Here is a 22,256-nt window from a genome sequence, read left to right on the forward strand (position 1 = left end):
TAGGATGATAATAATAATGGATACTGTGAAGAATACTGGCTACTGTGGGAATCAAATGAGAAAATGGATAGGGAAACTTTTTAACTATAAGTGCCAACCAAGTCTGAAATTACTATTAGTTATCGAAGTTGTTAACACTTAGTTTGCAAATGGGTGAGTAAAAGTTGCATCATCTGGGCAAAACCACCCAGAGGCCAGCATCAGCTCCAATGTGGACATCACAAAACTGGGCAAGCCAGCTGCCATCCCCTTGCATGAACAGCCTCCATCAGGCACGGTAAAAATGCCCATCTCCCTGAGGTAGGGCAGCAGACAGTTAAGGGCATCTGTGATCAATCAGACTCAAGCTTGAAGAGTGACCTGGCACAGTGACTGAGCCTCCTACAGCTCACACTTTTCACTGTACAATGGGACTCCCACACCTCACAAGTTGTCTGTGATGGTTAAAGAGAATAAAGGCAAAGGGCTGCAAGACTGAGGTCACAGCAGAATCCATAGCTCTCATCCTGGCCCCCTCCCAGGCAGCTCACCTCATGCAGATCCCAGGCACGCACGGTGCCATCTGAGGACACGGTGCACACCACGGACTTGTCCTGACCATCAAACCGGTACTCGCTGGTTGAGATGTAGGCCAGATCATCTATCTCTCCTGAAAGAGAACACAGACTTGCCTTGAGCACACATATGGGTGCTCAGGATACGAACACTCAGCTTGGTAGGTGGGACAGCCATCCCTCTCTCTCTCTCAGAAGCAGTGCTGATTTAGGGCACAGCGGCAGACAGACAGAGTTTGGGCTTCAGACTTACAACCCGGGTATCATGCCCAGGACTGCCTATCATCCCACTGGTCATGTAACTGTGAACAACTTCCTTACGTTAGTTTCTTTCTACCCTGAAACAGATATAATGATCTCTGTGAGGATCAAATTATATAGAACAAGTATACAAACCAGCAAGTCCATATCCTCATTAAGTGGTACTTTCCAACTAACTGGCTGAAAGACCAAATCCCTGGAGACGTGACAGGGAAGCCGTGGGAATGTACAGAGTTACCACTTTGCCACCCCATACCTTTATGCCCAGCAAGGGCTCTGCAGGTAAAGTCCTCTGGCCGCCCAGATGCCATTCGGAACTCGAGCTCAGATCGGCGGAGATAGTACTGTTTCCATGTCTGTGTGCCCAGGGTCATCTGGGAGGCTTTACAGGAGGACCAGCGTCTCAGACACAGCTGCCTGAAACACAGGCCCCAGTCCCAGGCAGAAGAGGAGTCATTTGAAAGTGTTTTGGCATCAGTAGGCCTAGTTTCAATTCCCAGTTTCAGCATCTATTAACATTAGCCTGGACAACTCGATTTGTCTATGTAGGCCTCAATCTCCTTTGAGGGATTCAGTGCTGAGGTGGGATGCAGGTTTTCCTATACTCACTGAAACTCTGCTTATTCTACCAGAAGTAGCATACTTACAGCCTGTGGGCAGAATGGGTATCCAGATTACCTTGTTTGGTCTGCTTAGGACTGAAAGCAAAAGTGAAGTCACTCAGTCATGTCCAATTCTTTGTAACCCCATGGACTGCCAGGCTCCTTTGTCTGCAAGATTTTCCAAGCAAGAGTACTGGAGTGGATTGCCATTTCCTTCTCCAAGGGATCTTCCCAACCCAGGGATCGAACCTGGGTCTTCTGCATTGCAGGCAGACTCTTTACCATCTCAGCCACTAGGGAATCCCTTTGCATAGGACTGGCCTACATGAAGTAGTTGCACACACTTAAAAATCAAATTTCACACACAAATCAGGTAAAAGATGATGATTTAGCTATACTGAAATCAAATTACCACCTGGTAAAACTTGTCTGGGGCCACAGAAAACTGTTCCCTTCAGACAAGAATGGGCTTTCAGGAAATTCCCTGGCAGTCCAGTGGTTAGGGCTCTGCACTTTCACTGCTGAGGACCTTAGTTCAGTCTCTGGGTGGGGAACGAGGATCCCACAAGCTGAATGGCACCAACAAAATAAAAGAATCAGCTCCGCCAGAGCCTTCACCATCTGTGTCATCTCCTGGACTAAGCAGCTGAATGTCAGCTGCCTCACATCATTACTCTCATGTTGCTGATTTTCATTTAGGTGAAATAAGCACAAAGGGGAATTTCTTGTACACATATGTCAACTTAAACAGTTTGAAAATAAAAACTAGACCAAGAAGACAATGTAGTTTTAAGAAAAAAAGGGAGAAAGCATGTTTCTTTGTGGAAGTGAAGCCTGTTTCTACATCTTTAAGGCCATTATACATCAAACCGTAAGTAGGAACCATGATGAATATTCAGAAGAAATAAAACCAAATTATCTGACTAAAAAAGGGCACACTGTCAATACGGTTGAAGTATGGGTACGGGTAAAGTATATACATCTCTGAAATACAAAGAGGTATCAAGTGAAAAAATCAAAACCCTGGGCATCAAAACCTTTCAGATACCAACTGACAGCAAAACAATCTAATGTACACAACAGAAATTACGTACCTTAAACAAAAGGAAATGTTTGCAGTTTTACTTCTAACCAAAAAACTAATGCTTAGTGTGTTAAAGAAATGGCACAATTTAATTAAAAAGTCAAAGGGGAAAAAAAGATCATGAAGCATTTTAAAGAAGTAACATGAAGTATTTTAAATTAGAATTAGAGTACATATTAAAAACACATGATCAGTTAATCACATTCATTGACTGTGTCCATAAGAATTTCACTGGGCCTGAGGAATTTGGGGCTCTGGTACCTACACAGGAACAGCGTCAGAAATGATATGTACATGTGACAAAGCTCCTGGCATGTGTTGTCCCAGAAACAGAAACCCAGTGTTTTTATATGAACACAGGTACAATCTTAAGCAATGACTTTATGCTAAAAAGAGTTAACACCAGATACTAAAAAATAATAATCAACCAGAAACCCATCTGTGACTTGGCAAGCTGAACAATCTGCTTCAGGAACCTGGAGGTGCATACAATATGGTGACACACGACACACATGCGGGGGTTAGGTGATAAGCTGCTGCAGAGATTTTTTTGAATTGCTGCAAGAAATATACTTACTTGCGTTACTCAAAGGGAAATTTCTACCCCAGCTTATCAGTAAAAATGAAAACAAATACTAGGGTTTAGGGTTGGCATTCTACCCATTTCAATTGTGAGCACTGTACTACAAGTTCAGTTCAGTTCAGTCGCTCAATGGTGTCTGACTCTTTGTGACCCCATGGGCTGCAGCACACCAGGCCTCCCTGTCCATCACCAACTCCTGGAGTTTACCCAAACTCAAGTTCATTGAGTCGGTGATGCCATCCAACCATCTCATCCTCTGTCATTCCCTTCTCCTCCTACCTTCAATCTTTCCCAGCATCAGGGTCTTTTCAAATGAGTCAATTCTTCGTGTCAGATGGCCAAAGTATTAGAGTTTCAGCTTCAGCATCAGGCTTTCCAATGAATATTCAGGACTGATTTCCTTTAGGATGGACTAGTTGGATCTCCTTGCAGTCTAAGGGAGTCTCAAGAGTCTTCTCCAACACCACAGTGCAAAAGCATCAATTTCTCGGGACTCAGCTTTCTTTACAGTCCAACTCTCACATCCATACATGACTACTGGAAAAACCATAGCTTTGACTAGACAGACCTTTGTTGGCAAAGTAATGTCTCTGCTTTTTAGCATACTGTCTAGGTTGGTCATAACTTTTTTTCCAAGGAGCAAGCGTCTTTTAATTTCATGGCTGCAGTCACCATCTGCAGTGATTTTGGAGCCCTCCAAAATAAAGTCTGACACTGTTTCAACAGTTTCCCCATCTATTTCCCATGAATTGATGGGACCGGATACCATGATCTTAGTTTTCTGAATGTTGAGTTTTAAGCCAACTTTTTCACTCTCCTCTTTCACTTTTATCAAGAGGCTCCTCAGTTCTTCACTTCTGCCATAAGGGTGGTGTCATCTGCATATCTGAGGTTATTGATATTTCTCCCGGCAATCTTGATTCCAGCTTGTACTTCTTCCAGCCCAGCGTTTCTCATGATGTACTCTGCATATAAGTTAAATAGCAGGGTGAGAATATACAGCCTTGCTGTACTCCTTTTTCAATTTGGAACCAGTCTGTTTTTCCATGTCCAGTTCTAACTGTTGCTTCCTAACCTGCAGACAGGTTTCTCAAGAGGCAGGTCAGGTGGTCTGGTATTCCCATCTCTTTCAGAATTTTCCACAGTTTATTGTGATCCACACAGAATAAACCACACACAATTCTGGCCTCAGAGTACAGAATGAAGCAGGGCAAAGGCTAATAGAGTTTTGCCAAGAGAACGCACTGGTCATAGCAAACACCCTCTTCCAACACCACAAGAGAAGACTCTACACATGGACATCACCAGATGGTCAACATCGAAATCAGATGGATTATATTCTTTGCAGGCAAAGATTGAGAAGCTCTATACAGTCAGCAAAAACAAGACCAGGAGCTGACTGTGGTTCAGATCATGAATTCCTTATTGCCAAATTCAGACTTAAATTGAAGAAAGTAGGGAAAACCACTAGACCATTCAGGTATGACCTAAATCAAATCCCTTATGACCATACAGTGGAAATGAGACATAAATTTAAAGGACTAGATCTGATAGACAGAGTGCCTGATGATGCCTGATGAATTATGGAGAGAAGTTCATGACATTGTACAGGAGACAGGAATCAAGACCATCCCCAAGAAAAAGAAATGCAAAAGAGCAAAATGGCTGTCTGAGGAGGCCTTACAAATTGCTTTTCACGTCTCTTCTTTTCACAGCTAAGGAGAAAAGGAAAGATATACCCATTTGAACAATGCTATTACAGCAAAGATGAAATCAAAATGGCTTATCTGTCCATCAATTTGTCTATCAGCCAGCTGCATTCAATCTGCTATACACATCTGCCCCTGAGTTTGATACCCCCACCTCTAAGATTAACCTCCACTTGATTAATAAAGTCTCTTTTACTTCAATATACTATTATATATTATATGAGCTTCCCTGGTGGCTCAGATGGTAAAGCATCTGCCTGCAATGCGGGAGACCTGGGTTCGATCCCTGGATTGGGAAGATCTCCTGGAGAAGGAAATGGCAACCCACTCCAGTATTCTTGCCTGGAGAATCCCATGGACGGAGGAGCATGGTAGGCTACAGTCCATGGGGTTACAGAGAGTTGGACATGACTGAGCGAGCTTCACTTCACTATTAAAGAAAAGTCTTATTCTCCAAGTAGGGAGGAGTTTCCTGCTGGTAGGGGCTGTGGATTGTCTGTTCCTGTCTCCTTAACAGAAATGCAGCGAGTGCTGAAAAGGGCCACCCCTCTCTCCTTCAAGGCACACTCTCTCCCGAGTGGCCTGGTTTTTCCTTCACTCACCTCCACAGTTCCTTGGTCCTTGAAGCCTCATTCCAGACCTAAAAGAGGAGGGGAGAGAAGACAGTCATCTGTTCAGTCAGCAAGCAATCAGGGCCTAGCCTGCCAGGTCCTGTGGAGGCAACAGAGCGCTGAATGAGATCCAGTGCTGGCATTCAAGAACACTCACCCTGAGGTGACATATTCAGACAATCAAATAAAACCCACCAAACAACGAACGAGGAAGGAAAGAACGACCAACTCAACTGGGGCCAAGAGGTTCAGAAGAAATGATGGATCAAACCCTGAGGATGAGTGGCTGTCCTCTAAGAAAATGCCTGAAGTGATTTCAGGGAGAGACATCCACCTCGGCAGAGATTCACAAGTGTGAAAAAGATGATGAGCAGGTTGCCTTCATCAGAACACAGAGAAAGGAGCTGGAGACAGGCTTAAACCAACTCTTGGAAGGGCAAAAACAGTGAGCCGTCACTTGAGAATTGTAAACGGCAGAGCGACAAGCCAAACTGTGTTTCAGGAAGGTCACTAGATGCTAGGAGAAGGAAGAACTGAAGAAGGCAGAGCAGCAGGGCCCATAAGAAGCCTGCTGCAATGGAGTAAATTCAGGCCCTGGCTAAAGATGGCCCAGAGATGTCAAGGCGGCAGCACGGAACTCCTATCTGGGGAGGGTACATAGGCCCTATTCCCACAAACTGCTCTCTGCAGAAATGTCTGGAAGAGGCTCAGGTGGCCCTGGGACAGGATCAGAGTGCCATGCCTCCCTCTCCCTCAGGCCACACCTGCATCCTGGAACCTCTTGGCCTCTCTAGCTGGGCCACCCTGGATTCAGGGGCCTACCCATCCTCATGGAACCCACTCGGGAGCTTTCTGTGGCCCAGACCTACTGAGGCTCCCATCCAGATATGTGGCTTACCAGGCCCTGGTAGAAGTGACAACCATCCTGTCTGAGCCCAGGCTCCTACTTCTGCAGCCCTCACTCATCCAAGTTCAAAATATTTCAGCCCTTAAAAAGTCTTTTTGGAGACTTCCCTGGTAGTCCAGGTGCTAAGACACTGTACTGCCAATGCAGGAGCCTGGGTTTGATTCCTAATCAGGGAACTAGATCCCGCATGCTGCAGTGAAAACTGAAGATTCTGTGTGTGACAACTGAGAACCAGTATAGACAAATTAAAAAAAAAAAAAAAAAAGGAATTTTTGGCTGGAAGGAATGTAAAGTTGATATTTTGCAAAGATCAAACCTGGCAAGATTATCCATTTTCCTTTTACACAGTTCCCAGTTCAAAACCCAACTGAGATCTTATTTCCCTAATACTTATAATCCTTAATAATTATAAAATGTAATGGAACCTACAAAATAGATGCTACCCACCTTTGGGCTTCCCTGGTGGCTCAGATGGTAAAAAATCTACCTGCAATGCAGGAGACCTGGGTTTGATCCCTGGGTCTGATCCCTGGGTCAGGAAGATTCCCTGGAGAAGGGAATGGCTATCCACTCCAGTATTCTTGCCTGGAGAATTCCATGGACAGAGGAGTCCGGCAGGCTACAGTCCATAAGGTTGCAGAAGAGTAGACACAACTGAGCGACTAACATTTTCACTTTCAAGTCTTCTGAGAATCTCTCTGTTAGAACCTGACCTTCATGATGACACTGTGAGGCAGGGTTTACTGACCTCATTTTAACTAACAGGGGAACCAGAACCTAGAGAATCTGCTACTATCAAAGGGTAAAGGGCACCTCCCTTTCTAAATCTGTTGGGGGACTACCTGGGTGACCTCAGCCAACGCACTTACTACCTGATACTCATTTTCCTTACTGGTGTGCATGCATGCTAAGTCGCTTCAGTTGTGTCTGACTCTTTGTGACCCCATGGACCATAGCCCACTAGGCTCCTTCCTCCATGGGATTCTCCCCACAAGAATACTGGAGTGGGTTGCCATTTCCTCCTCCAGGGGATCTTCCTGACCCAGGGATGAAACCTACGTCCCCGACCAAGTAGTCACTTGCACTGTTAGGTGGGTTCTTTACCACTAGCGCCACCTCAGTTCAGTTCAGTTGCTCAGTCGTGTCCGACTCTTTGCGACCCCATGAACCGCAGCACACCAGGCCTCCCTGTCCATCACCAACTCCCGGAGTTCAGACTCGTGTCCATCGAGTCAGTGATGCCATCCAGCCATCTTATCCTCTATCGTCCCCTTCTCCTCCTGCCCCCAATCCCTCCCAGCATCAGAGTCTTTTCCAATGAGTCAACTCTTCGCATGAGGTGGCCAAAGTACTGGAGTTTCAGCTTTAGCATCATTCCTTCCAAAGAATACCCAGGGCTGATCTCCTTCAGAATGGACTGGTTGGATCTTCTTGCAGTCCAAGGGACTCTCAAGAGTCTTCTCCAACACCACAGTTCAAAAGCATCAATTCTTCGGCGCTCAGCTTTCTTCACAGTCCAACTCTCACATCCATACATGACCACTGGAAAAACCATAGCCTTGACTAGACAGACCTCTGTTGGCAAAGCAATGTCTCTGCTTTTGAATATACTGTCTAGGTTGGTCATAACTTTTCTTCCAAGGAGTAAGCGTCTTTTAATTTCATGGCTGCAGTCACCATCTGCAGTAATTTTGGAGCACCAAAAAGACACCCTAATACCTTACGGGTACAACTGGGGATAACAACCCAGGATTTTACTCTACACATTTAAATTATAATTACACAAAGCAGGTAAAGGTCTGTTTACCTTTTGTAAAGCGATACGATAATGTATTTTTAAAAGTGAAGAAATTCTTTCACTCAACAAACATTTACTGAGGACCCTAAATATCAAGGGGGTTGAGATGGTTGAATGGCATCACCGATTCAATGGACATGAATTTAGGCAAACTCTGGGAGATGGTAAGCAACAGAGAGGACTGGCGTGTTGTAGTCCACGGGGTCGCAAAGAGTGGGACAGGACTTCGCGTGACTGAACAATTAAATATCAAGCCATATACTGAGTGTAGTCTTCCCTGGTGGCTCAGAGGTTAAAGCGTCTGCCTCCAATGCGGGAGACCCGGATTCAACCCCTGGGCCGGAAGATCCCCTGGAGAAGAAAATGGCAATCCACTCCAGTATTCTTGCCTGGAGAATCCCATGAACGGAGAAGCCTAGTAGGTTACAGTCCACGGGGTCGCAAAGAGTCGGACATGACTGAGCGACTTCACCTCACCTCACCTCACATTGAGTGTATACACACAATGATTATACAGTGATTTTATACACAGTCATTCAAGAAACAAATTCCCCACTCTCAGAAATGAGTCTAGTGGGGGTGGGGGGTGAGGAGCAGATATTTAACAAATACACAACACTGTACGATCATTTGGTTACAGCTATGCTGAGGGAGCACACAGAAGAGAAAGCACTCACAATACCTGTAACATGTGCAGAAGCGCAGACCAGACTACCACATTCAACAGGCACTTAGGCTTCACAGCCAGTATGAGAGTTCGACTGGCTGACAAGGGGTAGCCCGAGCCTGCAGGAGGTGCCACTCACTGGGAGAGCAAGGATTTCCGGGCAGGCCCCAGAAGGGAACTTTCAGAACATTCCAGAAGAGGAGGGATTTCTAAGTCAATCTTGGGGTGAACTCTGTTCACAGGTACCCAGAGCATGTCAAACCAACAGGAGCTCTGGACACACTATAGACAGATGGAGGGACGGAGGAGTAAGAGGCTTTCTGAGCGACCCCTTCAAACGCTGAGGAAGTCACCACCCCGGGGGCCACGAGAGTCCTCTGCTGATTCCGGGCGGATTCAGGGCCGCCGCACGCCCCCTCCCAGATTTGGGAAACTGAGGCCTAGAGGGGACGGACCAACCGTGGACACACCCATGACCATGAACCCAGCCCTGCCTCCCACCTGGGACAGGACGCACTACCTTGTCCACTTGGGCGGCGCAGAGCAGGTCGCGAGCCTCCAAGAAGGAAAAGATATGCAACAGTTCATGCAACCCCAGGCGCGGTTCCATGGCGCCCGCCGCCCAGGACGCCGGGGCTTGGCCACGCCTTCGCCGCGCTTCCGCCCCCGTAGGCCGAGCCCCGCCCCCGAGGCCGAGCCCCGCCCCGTAGGCCGGGCCCCACCCCTCAAGCTGAACCTCTTTCCGCAGGCCGCGCCCCGCCCAACCCGCCGGCTTCCGGCCGGCTGGCATAATTCTTGGTCAGCCGCGGTGCTGTTACTCCTTCCAGTAATAGCACGCCGGCTCCGCTTCTGTTAGTCTTCAGCTGGCTTTTGAGCTTCCCCTTGGCACTTGCTCTTGTCCTGACAGTAGCCCAGAACCTCGCTCACCCCCTTATACGGACATTCATCTTCGTTCTGACCTTCGCCCTTGCACTGACCCTTACACTGGAACTTGTGGCGCCCCTGCACCAAGTACCTCCTGAGCCCTTGCCCTGGTGCTGGCCCGTATCCAGACCTTGTCCCTTTTCTTCAGCCTCACCCTAATCATTGCCCTTGACCTCATTAGCATCTGACATCTACCCCACCCCTATTCTTACCCTCACCTGACCCTGACACACCCTAACATTCCTTCACCCCGAATTTTGCCCTAGCCATGGCTCTCACCTTCACAGTCACCTCCACAGAGACCCCCAGCCTCCCCCTTACCCTGGCACTGGCCCTCACCTAGTGTCTCCTTTGTCATGACCCCTGCCTTGGACCTGACCCCGGACCTCACTCTGGACTTGTCATGACCATATCAAAGATCAGAGTTAGTGTAAGGGTGAGGATCATGATCTAGCTCAGTGTCAGAGCAGTTAGGGTCACAGTCAGGATGAGGGTAAGATCAGGGACAGATTCATGAAGATCAGAAATAGGGTGACTGTCCAGTTCAAGGTAAAATTCTGTCAGGTTAAGGGTTAAGATCACAAAAAGGTCAAGGTCATGTCATTGGAATCAGGTTCAAGGACAAGATCAGTGTGAAGGAAATTTTAGATCCAGGGTTAGTTTCAAGATCCAATTCAAGTTTGAGATCAGTGTGACAGTCAAGATCAAGTTGTGCCTCCATTGCAGAGGGTCAGTGAGAGGATGAATGTCAGGATAAGAAAGATGGTATTTTGGGGATGAAAGTAAAAGTTGGGTTCAGGTTGACAGTGCATGTCCAGTTCTGAGTAGGATTCAGGGTCAAGTTGAGGGTGAGGTTGATGTTCAGAATTAGAATCAGTGTTGGATTCAGGGTCAAGATCAATGTGAGGATAATGTCAGTGTCAGGGTGAGCATGACATTATGAAAGTCAAGGTCAATTAAGTCAAGGTGGGGTTCCATTTCTACTCCTGCTGGCAGGAATTAAGTTCTCCTCCAACTCTCCCTTCCCTCCCCCAATTACATTGGCCCAATCTGCATAATCCAGGACACTCTTTACATCTCATTCCTTTAATTACATTTGCAAAATCCCTTCTGTGTGTAAAACAGCACATTCATAGCTTAGGACATGGGCATTTTTAGGGTAACATTAGTCTTCTTACCACAGAGTGTCAGAGTTTGGCTTGTAGTCAAAATCAGGCTTAAGTTTCAACGTGAGGATAGGTCAAGATGGAGGTGATGATTAGGCTGAGGATCAGAGTCATCATAATCATGAAGGGCTATATCACCCTGAAGTTCAATTTCAGGGTTAAGGTCTAGGTCAAGTTCAAGGTCATGATGGGATTAGGGTGTCAGTGGTGTCAGCCAAGTGTGAGTCCATGGCAAGATGAATGTCAGAACCAGAGTCATGATCAGGTTTGGGGTGCAGACTAGTTTCAGTTTCAGCTTGAGTACAGTGCTCAGACAGTAAAGTATCTGCCTGCAATGCAGGAGACCTGAGTTCAATCCCAGGGTCAACATGAGAAACAAAGTAAGATAAATATCAATTAGATAGTCATGGTTAAGGTAAAAATGAGAGCCAAGTTCAAGGACAAGGTTAAATTTTAGGTCAAATGAGGTCAGAGTTTGGAATGAAGGTCAGAGTCAATGCAAGATCAAAGCCAGGCCAGTGGCCGGGGGTGGGGGGTGGGTGGGGAAGGGGCTGCTGAAGAACTGAGTGAAGGTGAGAGTGAGGGTATGTGCCAGGGTCAGGGTAATAGAGTCAGGTTAAATTTAAGGCTCAAGGTCAAGGCTAGGGTCTGTGTCGGGGGTGGGGGTAAGGTTTATAGAGTCTTTGTGAGCAGAACTGGCTGAGTATCAGTGATCAGGGTTTGGGTCTAGACCCACATTTATATGGAGGTGAGAGATACCAGAAATTGAGCTAGACTGAAGCTTACTTAGTCTTCAGATGTGGCTGGACAAACACGCAGAAGCCAGATCCTTAAAATACCTTTAAAGTCACATGAGACACTTAAACTCATCCTTGCAAGCAACAACTGAGTTTACTGTGCTTTACCCTCAAAGAGCCTAGAGGGCAGTGATGGTGGCAGTTAGTCACCTCTGTAACCTCAGTGCTTGCAGAAGTTTATACATATGAGCACAAAATGTATATTTTGAATAAAAAACTGCTAGTAAGTTTCTCTCACTTGTCTGTTTTTAATCTGTCCATGAACAAACAGTACACTGTCTTATTTACTATAGCCCTATGATATGTCTTGGTATGTATCTGATACGGTAAATCCTTTCATTGCTTTTCTCCTTTTCTTCTGCTTCTCCCTCCTTTTAACCTTTTCATTTCCACATATATATTTTAGAGTTGGCTTGCCAAATTATTAAATAAGAAAGACAAAAGCAAGTTCAGATTGTTTTGATATTTACTGAATTAACAAATGAATTCCAGGAATGTCTGTCTTATTTGCAAGATATCTCTGAGCGAAGAGGATAAGGTGCACCCTTATCCTGAGGGTGATGCTGGTAAACCAGTTTAAGGTGTAGAGGGTCACTACGGGGTCCCCCACTTGAGCCATCCCTGGCCCTTGCCTTCTGCCACCTCACCTCTAAAAGGAGCTCTGTTACATGAAGAACCTAGGAAGCCCCCAAGACTAAAGTAGCCATGAATGGGGCCACTTTCCAAGTGACCAGAGAGAAACAAGGATCAAGAGATGATGCCACCTCGGCCACTTCTTTCTATATGAACTATGGAAGAGGGGCGTACGTCACATAGAACTATTCAGGGTTTTTATAATAAATCTCAAAGTTGAACTAGTGTTTAATGTCTGAGAACAAAATCAAACCAAACTTTCCTTCTCACTTGGGTTTCCAACATGAGGACATGGTAAACTCAGTGCTGCCTTAGATGGTTCCACTGGGACAATCCCTGACCGGTGGAATCCCTGATGATGACAGGCATGCAGTGGAACTCACTGCTTCCTTCAGCACACAGGTGGGAGGCCGACAGCACAGGTTGAGGGCGCCCTCTGCTGGGGCTGGATGGCCTCATCATCTGGCCAGGACCAGGGCCACTGTGGTTGAAATCAGGCTGGAGCAGAGAGTGGCTTGGGTTGTCCTTGGGAGGGGCAGGAAGTTGGGGGGACAAGCCAACAGGGCCTGGCCCTGCATCTCAGCCCTCCGGGATGAAAGGCCGAATCAGCTCCGGGTTCAACAGTGACTCCTCGAGAGGCCGGTCCACGTGGAAGTCATGGACGTGCGGGGGTCCTGGGTGGGCCTTGGGTGCAGGTCCCCCTGGGCGCTGGGGGATCGGCAGCTCCGAGGGGTGGACAGGCAGGGGAGCTGTGAAGAAGTAGTGGTGCAGGAGGGCCTGAGGGGAGTGAGAAAGAGATAGCAAAAGGAAATCGGTCACTGCAGCCTTCCAGGTTCAGCTCATTTCCCTCTGTGGGAGCAGCGGGGGATATGAATACCCCGGAAGAAATTTTCTCATTCACGCATTCTCCATTCAAGATGATCCCAACAGCTCTGAGTGTTCACTGTTTCAGCACTGCTCCAAAGACAGGAGATGTAGCAGTGAACTGAACAAAGAGCTCTGCCTTCAAGTCTTCCATATAGTCAGGGGCTGGACATGATTGAGCGACTAAGCACAGCACAGCACGGGGGGGATAAACAAGAAAAAGTAAGATAAACAGTGCATCAGATGATTGGTGCTGTGGGAAAGAGAAAGTCAGAGCGTGGACAAGGAAAACTAGGGCAGCTGCAGGCCTGAAGAATGGGAGGGTAGGCCCCAAGAGGTAGCACTTGAGCAGAGATCTGAAAGCTGAATGAGTGAGGCTCTGGGACAGAAGTACACAGACCTTAGGACCTGGAGGAGGCTTGAGGTCCCACGGAGTGAGCAAGGGGAAGGGAGCTGCAGGGTCACAGACGTGACGGCCCCACGTGTGTGATGCCTGTGGGCCACTAGGACCTGGGCTTTTTGGCTGAGGAGAGAGCCCTGCAGGGGAAGATGTGACAGCCTGCCTGGACAAGGTCCCACTCTCTGCAGGGTGGAGAGACTGAATGGGCAGGAGGAGAAGCAGACTCTGGGAGGCAATTGGGGACTTGCGGGGAGGCAGGAGGCGCTTAGACTGGAGGCAGCAGCGCGGGGCTGAGAAGTGATCGGTTGGCTTTGTGTGTGTGTGCTAAGTCGCTTTAGTCACGTCCAACACTTTGCCCGCCAGGCTCCTCTGTCCTTAGGATTTCCCAGGCAAGAATACTGGAGTGAGGTACCATTCGCTTCTCCAGAGGATCTTCCTGACCCAGGGATCGAACCTGCATCTTTTTTTTTTAATGTCTCCTGCACTGGCAGGCAAATTCTTTATCACTAGCACTACCTGGGAAGCCTCGGTTGGCTTCAGTACATCCTAAAGGCATTGCTGACATTGGAACTCACAGTGGGTGTATGTAAACACACACTGCTTGTTCCAAGGGCAGGGAGGTAAGGCTGCCGTGAGGCCAGATGGACAGGTACATGTGACAGAGGCCTGACACCATGAGCCATCAGTCCATGGTTCTCCCCTCCTCCCTCACCTGCAGCCACAACCTACCCCTTCTGGGTCCTCCTCTCCAGGCCTCTGCTTATCATTTCTCTCGGGATAATAGACCCCGCCCCTGCCCTTCTCCAGAAGACCTGCATGACGCGAGAGTCAGTCCCAACATCCCTCCCCTTGATGCCCACAGACTGGCTGCCCTGCCCCACCACAGGGTGGAGAGCCCAGAGGAACAAGTCACATCTGTTCACTTGGCATCAGGACCCAAGACAATGCTGGGCACATGCCAGATGCTAGTAAATTCTTCTTGAAGGAATGAAGGGGTGAAGAAGTGAGATGCACTCTTCAGCGAGGTGGGCATGCCCTTTTAATATGGCCACTCCTAGCCACCTGCTGCCTCTCCAGGGTCTGCTCAGGAGAGGCACACCTTCTCCACGACCCCTGTCTCTGGGGGTGCTGTTCCCAGCCCATCACAGGTTCTGAGGACCTCAACCTGCTAGGTCACAGGGGCACGAACAAGGAGGGTCAGGACAATGGGTGTCTCCCTACCTGGGAGGCAGAGATGCGCTGCTGTGGTGGGTAGAGGAGGAACCGCCCTAGCAGGTCCAAGGCCTGGGGAGAGGCGTCGGGCAGCACCTCCTCCAGGGGCACGGGCGCCTGCTCCTTGAAGGAGATCTTGTTGTAGTCAGGCAGCTCAGTGATCTCCTGGAGGAGAAGGGGGCTCATTAGGGCTGGCGCCCACCCCGTCAGCCCCCTCAGGAGTCAGTTCTTGCTTCCTGTCACCCACCTGCTGCCACTCACTCACAGAGCCCCCATCCACCTGCCCCTGCTCGCACCACATCACTCATGACATCATGCGCTCACAGCACGATGTGAGTGAACATGCATACATCTCAGGCGCCTGCTCCATGCCCAGCTTGGTATGGGCTGCGTGTGTGCTGGGGATTCGCAGGAAGGGGTCGGGGCTGGACCCTGGTCCTTCCTCCTCCAGCAGATCAGGGATGGAGGAGATCCCATGCTGGGCCAGGACCAAGGTCTGGGAGCGTCTAGGAGGTGTGGGGGCCATGAGGCAGAAGACAGAAGATGCAGGGCAGGCGAGTTACAAGCTGCTGGGGGAAGAGAGGACACCCACCCCCACCCCTCCAAATGGTAGGCCCCTGCAAACCGGCCAGACTTGAGGACTGGGGGTGCCCAAGATTCGAAGCACACAGCAAAGCTGTTCGATGTCATTCTCTCCTGGGAAAAGGGGGGACCCGTTCAACAGCTCCCCCAGGATGCAGCCCACGGCCCTGCAGGTACAGAAGCCAAACATCTCAGAGATCTCACACCAGGGACACAGGTTTCCCCACACCAGCACCCACACCTCCCCCTGTGGTCAAGACACCCACAAAGTAGCCTACAGATCCCCAGCTTCACACAGTCCAAAGCTTCAAGCCTAGAATACGTAGCACAGCCCCTTCTCCAAATAGGTCTCAGGCCTCAACTCTGAAATACACATCAACCCAATAGTTTCGGGAACTTCTCAGAAACTCATACTCTGGGACACACAGCCACCCCCTCCCATTCTGGGGCAGACCTCCAAAACAGCCCCCAGATCTCAAACTCTAGGAAGTGAAAGTCACTCAGTTGTGTCTGATTCTTTGCGATTCCAAGGACTGTAGCCTGTCAGGCTCCTCTGTCCATGGAATTCTCCAGGCAAGAATACTGGAGTGGGTAGCCTATTCCTTCTCCAGCGGATCTTCCTGACCCAGGAATCAAACTAGGGTCTCCTGCATTGCAGGCAGATTCTTTACCAACTGAGCTACCAGGTAAGTCAGTCATGTCCAACTCCGCGAGCCTATGGCCTGTAACCCATAAGGCCCCTATGTTCATGGAATTCTCCAGGCAAGAATACTAGAGTGAGCTGCCATGCATCCAACTCCAAATAAAGGTTCAGGGCCTTCATACCCAGGGACCCAGGCCTCTGCATAACTCAGGGACACTACATCCTGGGGTGTCACCCCCTGTATACCAGCTTAGATGCCCCATGCCTCGGACTGCCTTCCCAACCTCAGCCCAGAAGCTTCCTACAGGGACAATCACTCCAATCCCACTTGTCCCCTCCCAGCTCAAAACTGTCATGGGGAGGATCACTGATTCCAAACTCCTCAGAGATACTCTAACCAGAGGGGACACTCCCAAGGCAAACTAGAGCTCACAGCAGGGAAAACCCCCAAATGGCTTAGAGACCTCAGTGTCCAGGAGGAGAGGTGACTCAGCTATCCACATCCCCCCTTGTCTAGCCCATAGGAGTCTCACCAGAGGTCGACACCTTGATCGTACTGGCGGGCACCATACAGGAGCTCAGGGGCTCGGTACCACCTACGAGAGGAGGGCAGGGGGTCACAGGTAGGTCACTGGTCTGTCAGGAAGCTGCCCTGGAAGGTCACCCTGACCCCCACACCCGCCCCAGGAGCACTTGTTTGAATAGAACATCTCTGTCCAAAATCATCTCTTCCCCAGTAGGAAGGCTGGGGGCCTATCCTTTGCCATATCCTGCCCTGGAAACTGGTCCTCCCTACCTGGTGGCCACCTGGTGCGTGTAGAGGCGGTTGCCATCTGGGGAAAAGACCCGGGCCAGGCCAAAGTCCGCTATCTTGAGCTGGCCTGAGGCACTGATAAGCAGGTTGGCTGGTTTCAGGTCCTGAGGGCACCAAAAGAAGCATCAGTTCCTCTAAAGCCCCCAGTGGACCTCAGGACAGGAGGGCTCGGCAGGCTGGCCACCTGGGTGAGCTCAGGACCTGGTCTCCAGGGCCACAACTCCGGTCACTTGTCCCCAGGCCCTGCCCGTTCTGTGCCCTCCCAAACCATGCCCTTTATCAAAGGCTGGCCTACTCCCAGCCCAGCCATCCACAGGCCCACCCCAGTCCATGGTGGTACTGACCCGATGCACAATGTTGTTGGCATGGCAGAAGGCGACGCCCTTGAGTAGCATCTGTAAGTAGCTCTTGACCTGCGCCTGGGCCAGTGGCCTCTGGGTATGGCGCACCACCTCAGCCAGATCTGACAGCATGAACTCGAAGGCCAGCACGAAGCCTGCGCCATGTGGGAACACGGCCTTCAGCTGCACAACCTGCAGTGGGGTGCCCCGTCAGCCTGCAGACTCACATGGCTCAGACTCTCTTGTATCCTCAGCCCCGGCACCAACAGAGGACCAGGCAGGCAGAGAAGGCGACAAGAGACCTGGGCTCAGCATCAGGGAGCCGGGTGCTCTCTTGCTCCCTTCTCCCAGAAGAAGGCAAGTCCCTGCTGGAATCCTGTAGTAAACACTCAGCTGGCGCTAGTGGTAAAGAACCTGCCTGCCAATGCAAGAGATGTAAGAGATGTGGCTTTGACCCCTGGGTTGGGAAGATCCCCTGGAGGGAGGACAGGGCAGCCCGCTCCAGTATTCTTGCCTGGAGAATCCCATGGACAAGAAGCCTGGCGGGTCACAGTCCATGAGGTCGCAAAGAGTCAGACATGACTGAAGTGATTTAGCTCTAGCAAACCCTCAGGGGAAAGGAGGTCTAAGAAAGGCCACATAGGGCAGTGTCTGATCCCCCACCCAGCCCACGAACTGGAAAGTCATCTGGAAACACACATCCACACAGGTGATCACAGCTCCCAGCACTGGGCGCAGAAGACATGCCATACAAACTGAGGGCCCACAAGGTCACAAGGGCTGGCTGCACAGCAATGAACAGGAGGGAGGGCCAGTGGGTTCCCAAGGACTTTAAGGAGCTCGGGGGACAAATGACAGAAACTAACAAACCTATAGGGTATTCTGATGAAAACAGAAGAGAACAGATGGGATGAGGTCTGTTATACAGGGATCGGGGAGGGAGCTGTGGGCAAGGGTCAGCAAACACAAGGTCCGAAGGCAAGAACAGGAAGGAGGCTGCTCTGTTCTATATTCCTGGAGTCTCGATAGTGCTGTTTTCGGAGAGACATGGAAGATATTTTGCTGAATGAATGAATGAAGAGGCTGGCATGAGCCGGAGCAGATAGAGATGGTTCTTTCAGAGTGAAGAGAAGCTGCTGGAGCTTTTCAAGCTGGGGAGTGGATTCATCTACAGTTTTTGACTGTGGAGTGGGAGTAGTGGCAGGGAAGGTGGAGGAGGGAACGGGGAGCTCTTGTAATAGTTCTGATGAGAGGTGAGGATGGCCTGGGCCAGGGGAATATCTGCAGTGTTTTAAAGATAGACCCTTCAGGCCTGCCACACAGGACATAGGACTGTATCACCAGCTTCCCATGGGCCCTCCAACCAGCTCACACAAGCTGTTTGCAAGCCCTTTTACTGTCCTCAAAACACAAGAATGGCCGTAGTGCTGTTTTTCTGATTTTGATGGTAGCAGACAGTCATTTTACAAGTTGGGACAAACATAGATTCAGATAATACACAAAATTATAACAAAAAAAAGCCAGCAAAAATAAAATCCTACCACCTATAGTCAACAGTAGGAGTCTATCCCACCAGACTTTATAAGAGACATGGTATACACAGACACATATTCATACGTGTGTGTGTGTGTGTGTGTGTGTGTGTTGTATGTGTTAGTCGCTCAGTCATGTCTGACTCTTTGTGAACCCATGGACTGTAGCCCCCAGGCTTATCTGTCCATGGGATTCTCCAGGCAAGAATACTGGAGTGGGCTGCCATGCCCTTCTCCAGCGGATCTTCCCGACCCAGGGATCAAACCCAGGTCTCAGGTATCGCAGGCAGATTCTTTACCATCTTAGCCACCTGGGAAGCCTATATATATATGTATATGTATATATACACTAAATATTCTTATACAAAACCAGGATGACACATGCAGTTCTACAACATGCTTTTGTCACAAAATATCATGGACATCTCTAGAGAATAAGAAGCAAGTCAGAGTATTGCCTACTCTTGGGTGCATGGGCCTAGCCTTGTCACTACCCAGGAAGTTAGGTACATTCTCCACTCAGGAAGGACATGGACAAGAGAGAAAACCACGCAATGAGCCTGGGTGTGTGAGGTGTCTCTCCCCATGTGCCCACAGCCCCTCTCATGCCTGTCACATACAAATCACGCCAAGTGGACCCTGTAGCCTTTGTCTGTCTCCCCTACCACACTTCAGTTCTCAAGAGCAGGTTAGGGGCTGTGTCGCCAGTGCCCAGCAGAAGGCAGAGCCTATGGGAGACCCTAATGTTAAAACGCTGATTCTGCAATCAGGCCAAAGCCTCCACAGACAAGCTGAGCCAGCTGAGTGCCCATGAGCAGGCCCTCGCCTGAGAGGAGAGCCTGAAACCCGCCTTGCAGTATGGAGGAGAAAACTCAGAAGGTCAGTGTACATAAAAGCAGTTAACCCAGCCTGCAGAACGTAACAGGAGCTCAACAGGTGGCAATAATCGTTATCATTAGAAATCATTATATGTTTTGAGAAAAAGGATACTTCAGTCAATGAATGAACAAGTAGGCAAGAAATAAATGAGTGAACAAGAGGGAAGGAGTGAGGAATGAAATAACTGGGTGAATGAACGTGGACAAGAAAGGCAGTGAGTTGAGGGGTGAGGATGCAAATAAGGAAACACAGTGACCGCAGGCCCTCAGAGTGGGAGTGAGCGAGGAGGGCGGGACAGCCCCTCAGAACACCAGCCCCACTCACATACTGACTGTCTTCGATCTCCTGCAGGGCCTTGATCTCCCGTAGGACCTGGTTGGGAATGCCATCCTCCAGCCGCCGCAGGGCCACCTTCTTGAGGGCAACGATCTCTCCAGTCTGTTTGGGACAGAACGAAGACACTGCCAGCCCGTCCCGGCTGGGAAAAGGGGTGCGACGCCGAGAGTTGAGGTCCTCGTGGGGGTGGAACGCACCCCTCAACCCGTGCTGGAGGGAAATCAGGGCCAACTGGCGCAGAGCTGGGCAAACAACTCAGAGATATCCACGCCAGGCTACTAGCGGAACTCGCTGAAAGCACCGTTGGTAGCTGGCCGCAACTTGGAAGCCCTCCCCTCCGCGGGCAAAAGAAGTGGGCGCACGCCAGGATGAACTACCGGGAGGCAGAAGCTATGGCCCAAGCATGGGTCAGGAAGACGGGGAGATCTCAATGGAACCGAAGGAGGAAGGGCTGGATGCTCACCTCCACGTGCTTGGCTTTGAAGACGATGCCGTGCGCACCCTCCCCTATGCGCCCCAAGATGCAGTACTGCTCCATGGCCCTCTTCCCGGCACCCTGACCCTGCGCAGTCACAGCCCCTCCCTGGCACCTGACGCTTCCGCGTTAGCCCGCCCCCCCCCCGGCTCCCGCCCCAGACGCGGCTGCCTAGCAACGGTGCGGAAACGAGCGCCCGCGCCTGGAGGCCGAGGGCAACTAGGAATGGCGTCCTGGCCTCTCAGTGCCTTTCCCTAGGACCTCGCCGTCACGCCTCAGTGCGCTTCACTAGCAGAAGTCATCCGTGCGCAGACCGTGCGGGCGGGAGCGATGGTCACCGCTGATCCCTCTCGCCTCTGCCGAGCACCACGTGACCAGTGATGCCAGGTTACGCAACGGGGCGGGGCCACGCAGCCGGAGGGCAGAGCCGAGAGGCTGTGGAAAGTCGCTAAATTGGCGGGAGGGTGGAGCCGCTCTTCAGGGAGGAGGCGAGGGCGGGGCGGGGAGGGGCGGGGCGGGGCCGTCCACCCGGGGGCGTGACTGCGGCGCCGAGGGCGTGGCCGAAAAGTTACAGGGTGGGGCGGGCTCCTCCCGCAGAAGGCCAGGATCCCTCCTCCCCCTTACCTAGAGCTTCCACCTAGGAAAACATACAGGTGCCATTTTCCGCCTTTAAGCCCCAGAGTCAATGATGATTGAAGCAAGACGGGTTCCGGTCTGCGGTGTGGCGGGAGAGTCAAATGGCAGCATTTAAAGACAACTTTTAAAAAGTGCAAACTCTGATACAGAAAGACAATGTCTGAGGACTTCTAATGAGGAAACACTGGACAAATTTGCAGACTGAGGGATTTTTAAGAAGTGCATGCCGTCAAAGGATGTTGATAAAAGCAAGTAGCTTTTTAAAACTTCTGAAAAAGTGTTCAATCTCATACACGATGAGATTGCTGGGAGCCAGTGTGAGGAATCCCGCCCGTGACAAGGTCATGAGGAAGGAAGCTGACATACGCAAGGCGTGCTCAGACTTCAGGGACCCTCTGGAAATTCCTAAGCATGTACCCCAACAAAAATCTGCCGGCCTTTGTGCTCTGCTTTTCCACTCTTCTGACATTTTCTGGAAAAAGTCAATTCAGGGCTTTAGTCTTCTGCATTTAAAAGAGTGTTTCAATCCAAAAAACCCTCTGATGGCTTTCTAGCCTGCCTGCAGGACTCGTACAGCTGCGCGTGTGATTGTTTGAGGCCTCCTGACAGAATGTAGGAGCTTCCGAGGAGTCAAAATCTTTAGAATAGGACTGATTAAAGGTTTCATTTGTTGAATCAATATTTGCTGCCAAATTTTCACATCCTTTAGTTGTAGATATAGTTAGAAAAACAAGTAGTAGACCTTGTGTTAGCAACATTAGATCTTTGAGTTAAGTACCCTCTTTGTTGTGTCCCACTGCACCTTTGTTCTATAGAGATGTAACTTTAATGCTAATGCTTTAAGGAGATGTAGATTAAAGAAAAACACTTCAGGGGAAACAAGATTAACATTCATTAAGGAAGAGAGCCAAAAGTGTTAACAAGCCTCTTGGCCAGAAGATAATGTAAATCACCTGAGACCTTTTGTATGCCAAATGATGTACAGAAAGAGCTTGAGCTGCGAACGCTACATAATCTTGTGTTACCCATTGATCTCTGTGTTTTATCAAAAAGCATAAAAGGCCTTCTGAACAATAAAGGACGGGGCCAGGGGCCGGGGGCCAGCTTCTTGGACCAGCTTCTCTAACTAGTCTCCCGGCCTGGTTTCTTGACACTTCAATTTCGGGTTGAATTTCCACCTGGGCTGCATTCAAAACGTAGATGGTGCAAATTCCTTGTCTGGAATTTTATTGGCCTTCCGCGTAAA

The 22,256-nt window shown here is 49.7% G+C and overlaps 2 protein-coding genes and 1 non-coding gene across 9 annotated transcripts in view; all 3 read right to left on the minus strand.

The window, feature by feature from the left end:
• The window catches only part of LOC101123603 (F-box/WD repeat-containing protein 12), a 38,332-nt gene extending 26,216 nt beyond the window's left edge, over window positions 1–12,116 (minus strand). For 2 of the 6 annotated variants that reach the window (XM_027964170.3, XM_060409009.1), the window contains exons 1-4: window positions 9,297–12,116; window positions 5,396–5,433; window positions 1,072–1,232; window positions 531–649 (exon numbers count right to left, since the gene is read on the minus strand). In XM_027964170.3, coding sequence (XP_027819971.2) covers window positions 531–649; window positions 1,072–1,232; window positions 5,396–5,433; window positions 9,297–9,566 — 588 coding nt within the window. In that variant the 5' untranslated portion in view covers window positions 9,567–12,116. Of the gene's footprint in view, window positions 1–530; window positions 650–1,071; window positions 1,233–5,395; window positions 5,505–9,296 lie in introns of all 6 variants that reach the window. The other 4 variants (XM_027964171.2, XM_060409010.1, XM_042242960.1 and 1 more) reach the window with 3 other exon arrangements.
• On the minus strand, window positions 1,646–1,717 carry TRNAC-GCA (transfer RNA cysteine (anticodon GCA)). Its single transcript has one exon. It is a non-coding gene; the product is annotated as a tRNA-Cys (tRNA).
• CDK20 (cyclin dependent kinase 20) lies at window positions 12,112–20,746 on the minus strand. Of its 2 annotated transcripts, none has more exons than XM_004004053.6 (8): window positions 20,363–20,746; window positions 19,888–20,001; window positions 17,156–17,344; window positions 16,794–16,915; window positions 16,531–16,593; window positions 15,398–15,521; window positions 14,782–14,937; window positions 12,112–13,073 (listed from the first exon to the last, which is right to left on the minus strand). In XM_004004053.6, the coding sequence occupies exons 1-8, from the start codon at window positions 20,435–20,437 to the stop codon at window positions 12,876–12,878; spliced, it is 1,041 nt and encodes a 346-aa protein (XP_004004102.1). In that variant the 5' UTR covers window positions 20,438–20,746; the 3' UTR covers window positions 12,112–12,875. The 2 variants fall into 2 exon arrangements, with proteins under 2 accessions (XP_004004102.1, XP_011970510.1); XM_012115120.5 differs by having other exon boundaries at window positions 15,365–15,521.
• Window positions 20,747–22,256: the final 1,510 nt, after the last annotated feature.

Source organism: Ovis aries, chromosome 2 (genome assembly GCF_016772045.2).
Source record: "Ovis aries strain OAR_USU_Benz2616 breed Rambouillet chromosome 2, ARS-UI_Ramb_v3.0, whole genome shotgun sequence".
Taxonomy (NCBI): Eukaryota; Metazoa; Chordata; class Mammalia; order Artiodactyla; family Bovidae; genus Ovis; species Ovis aries.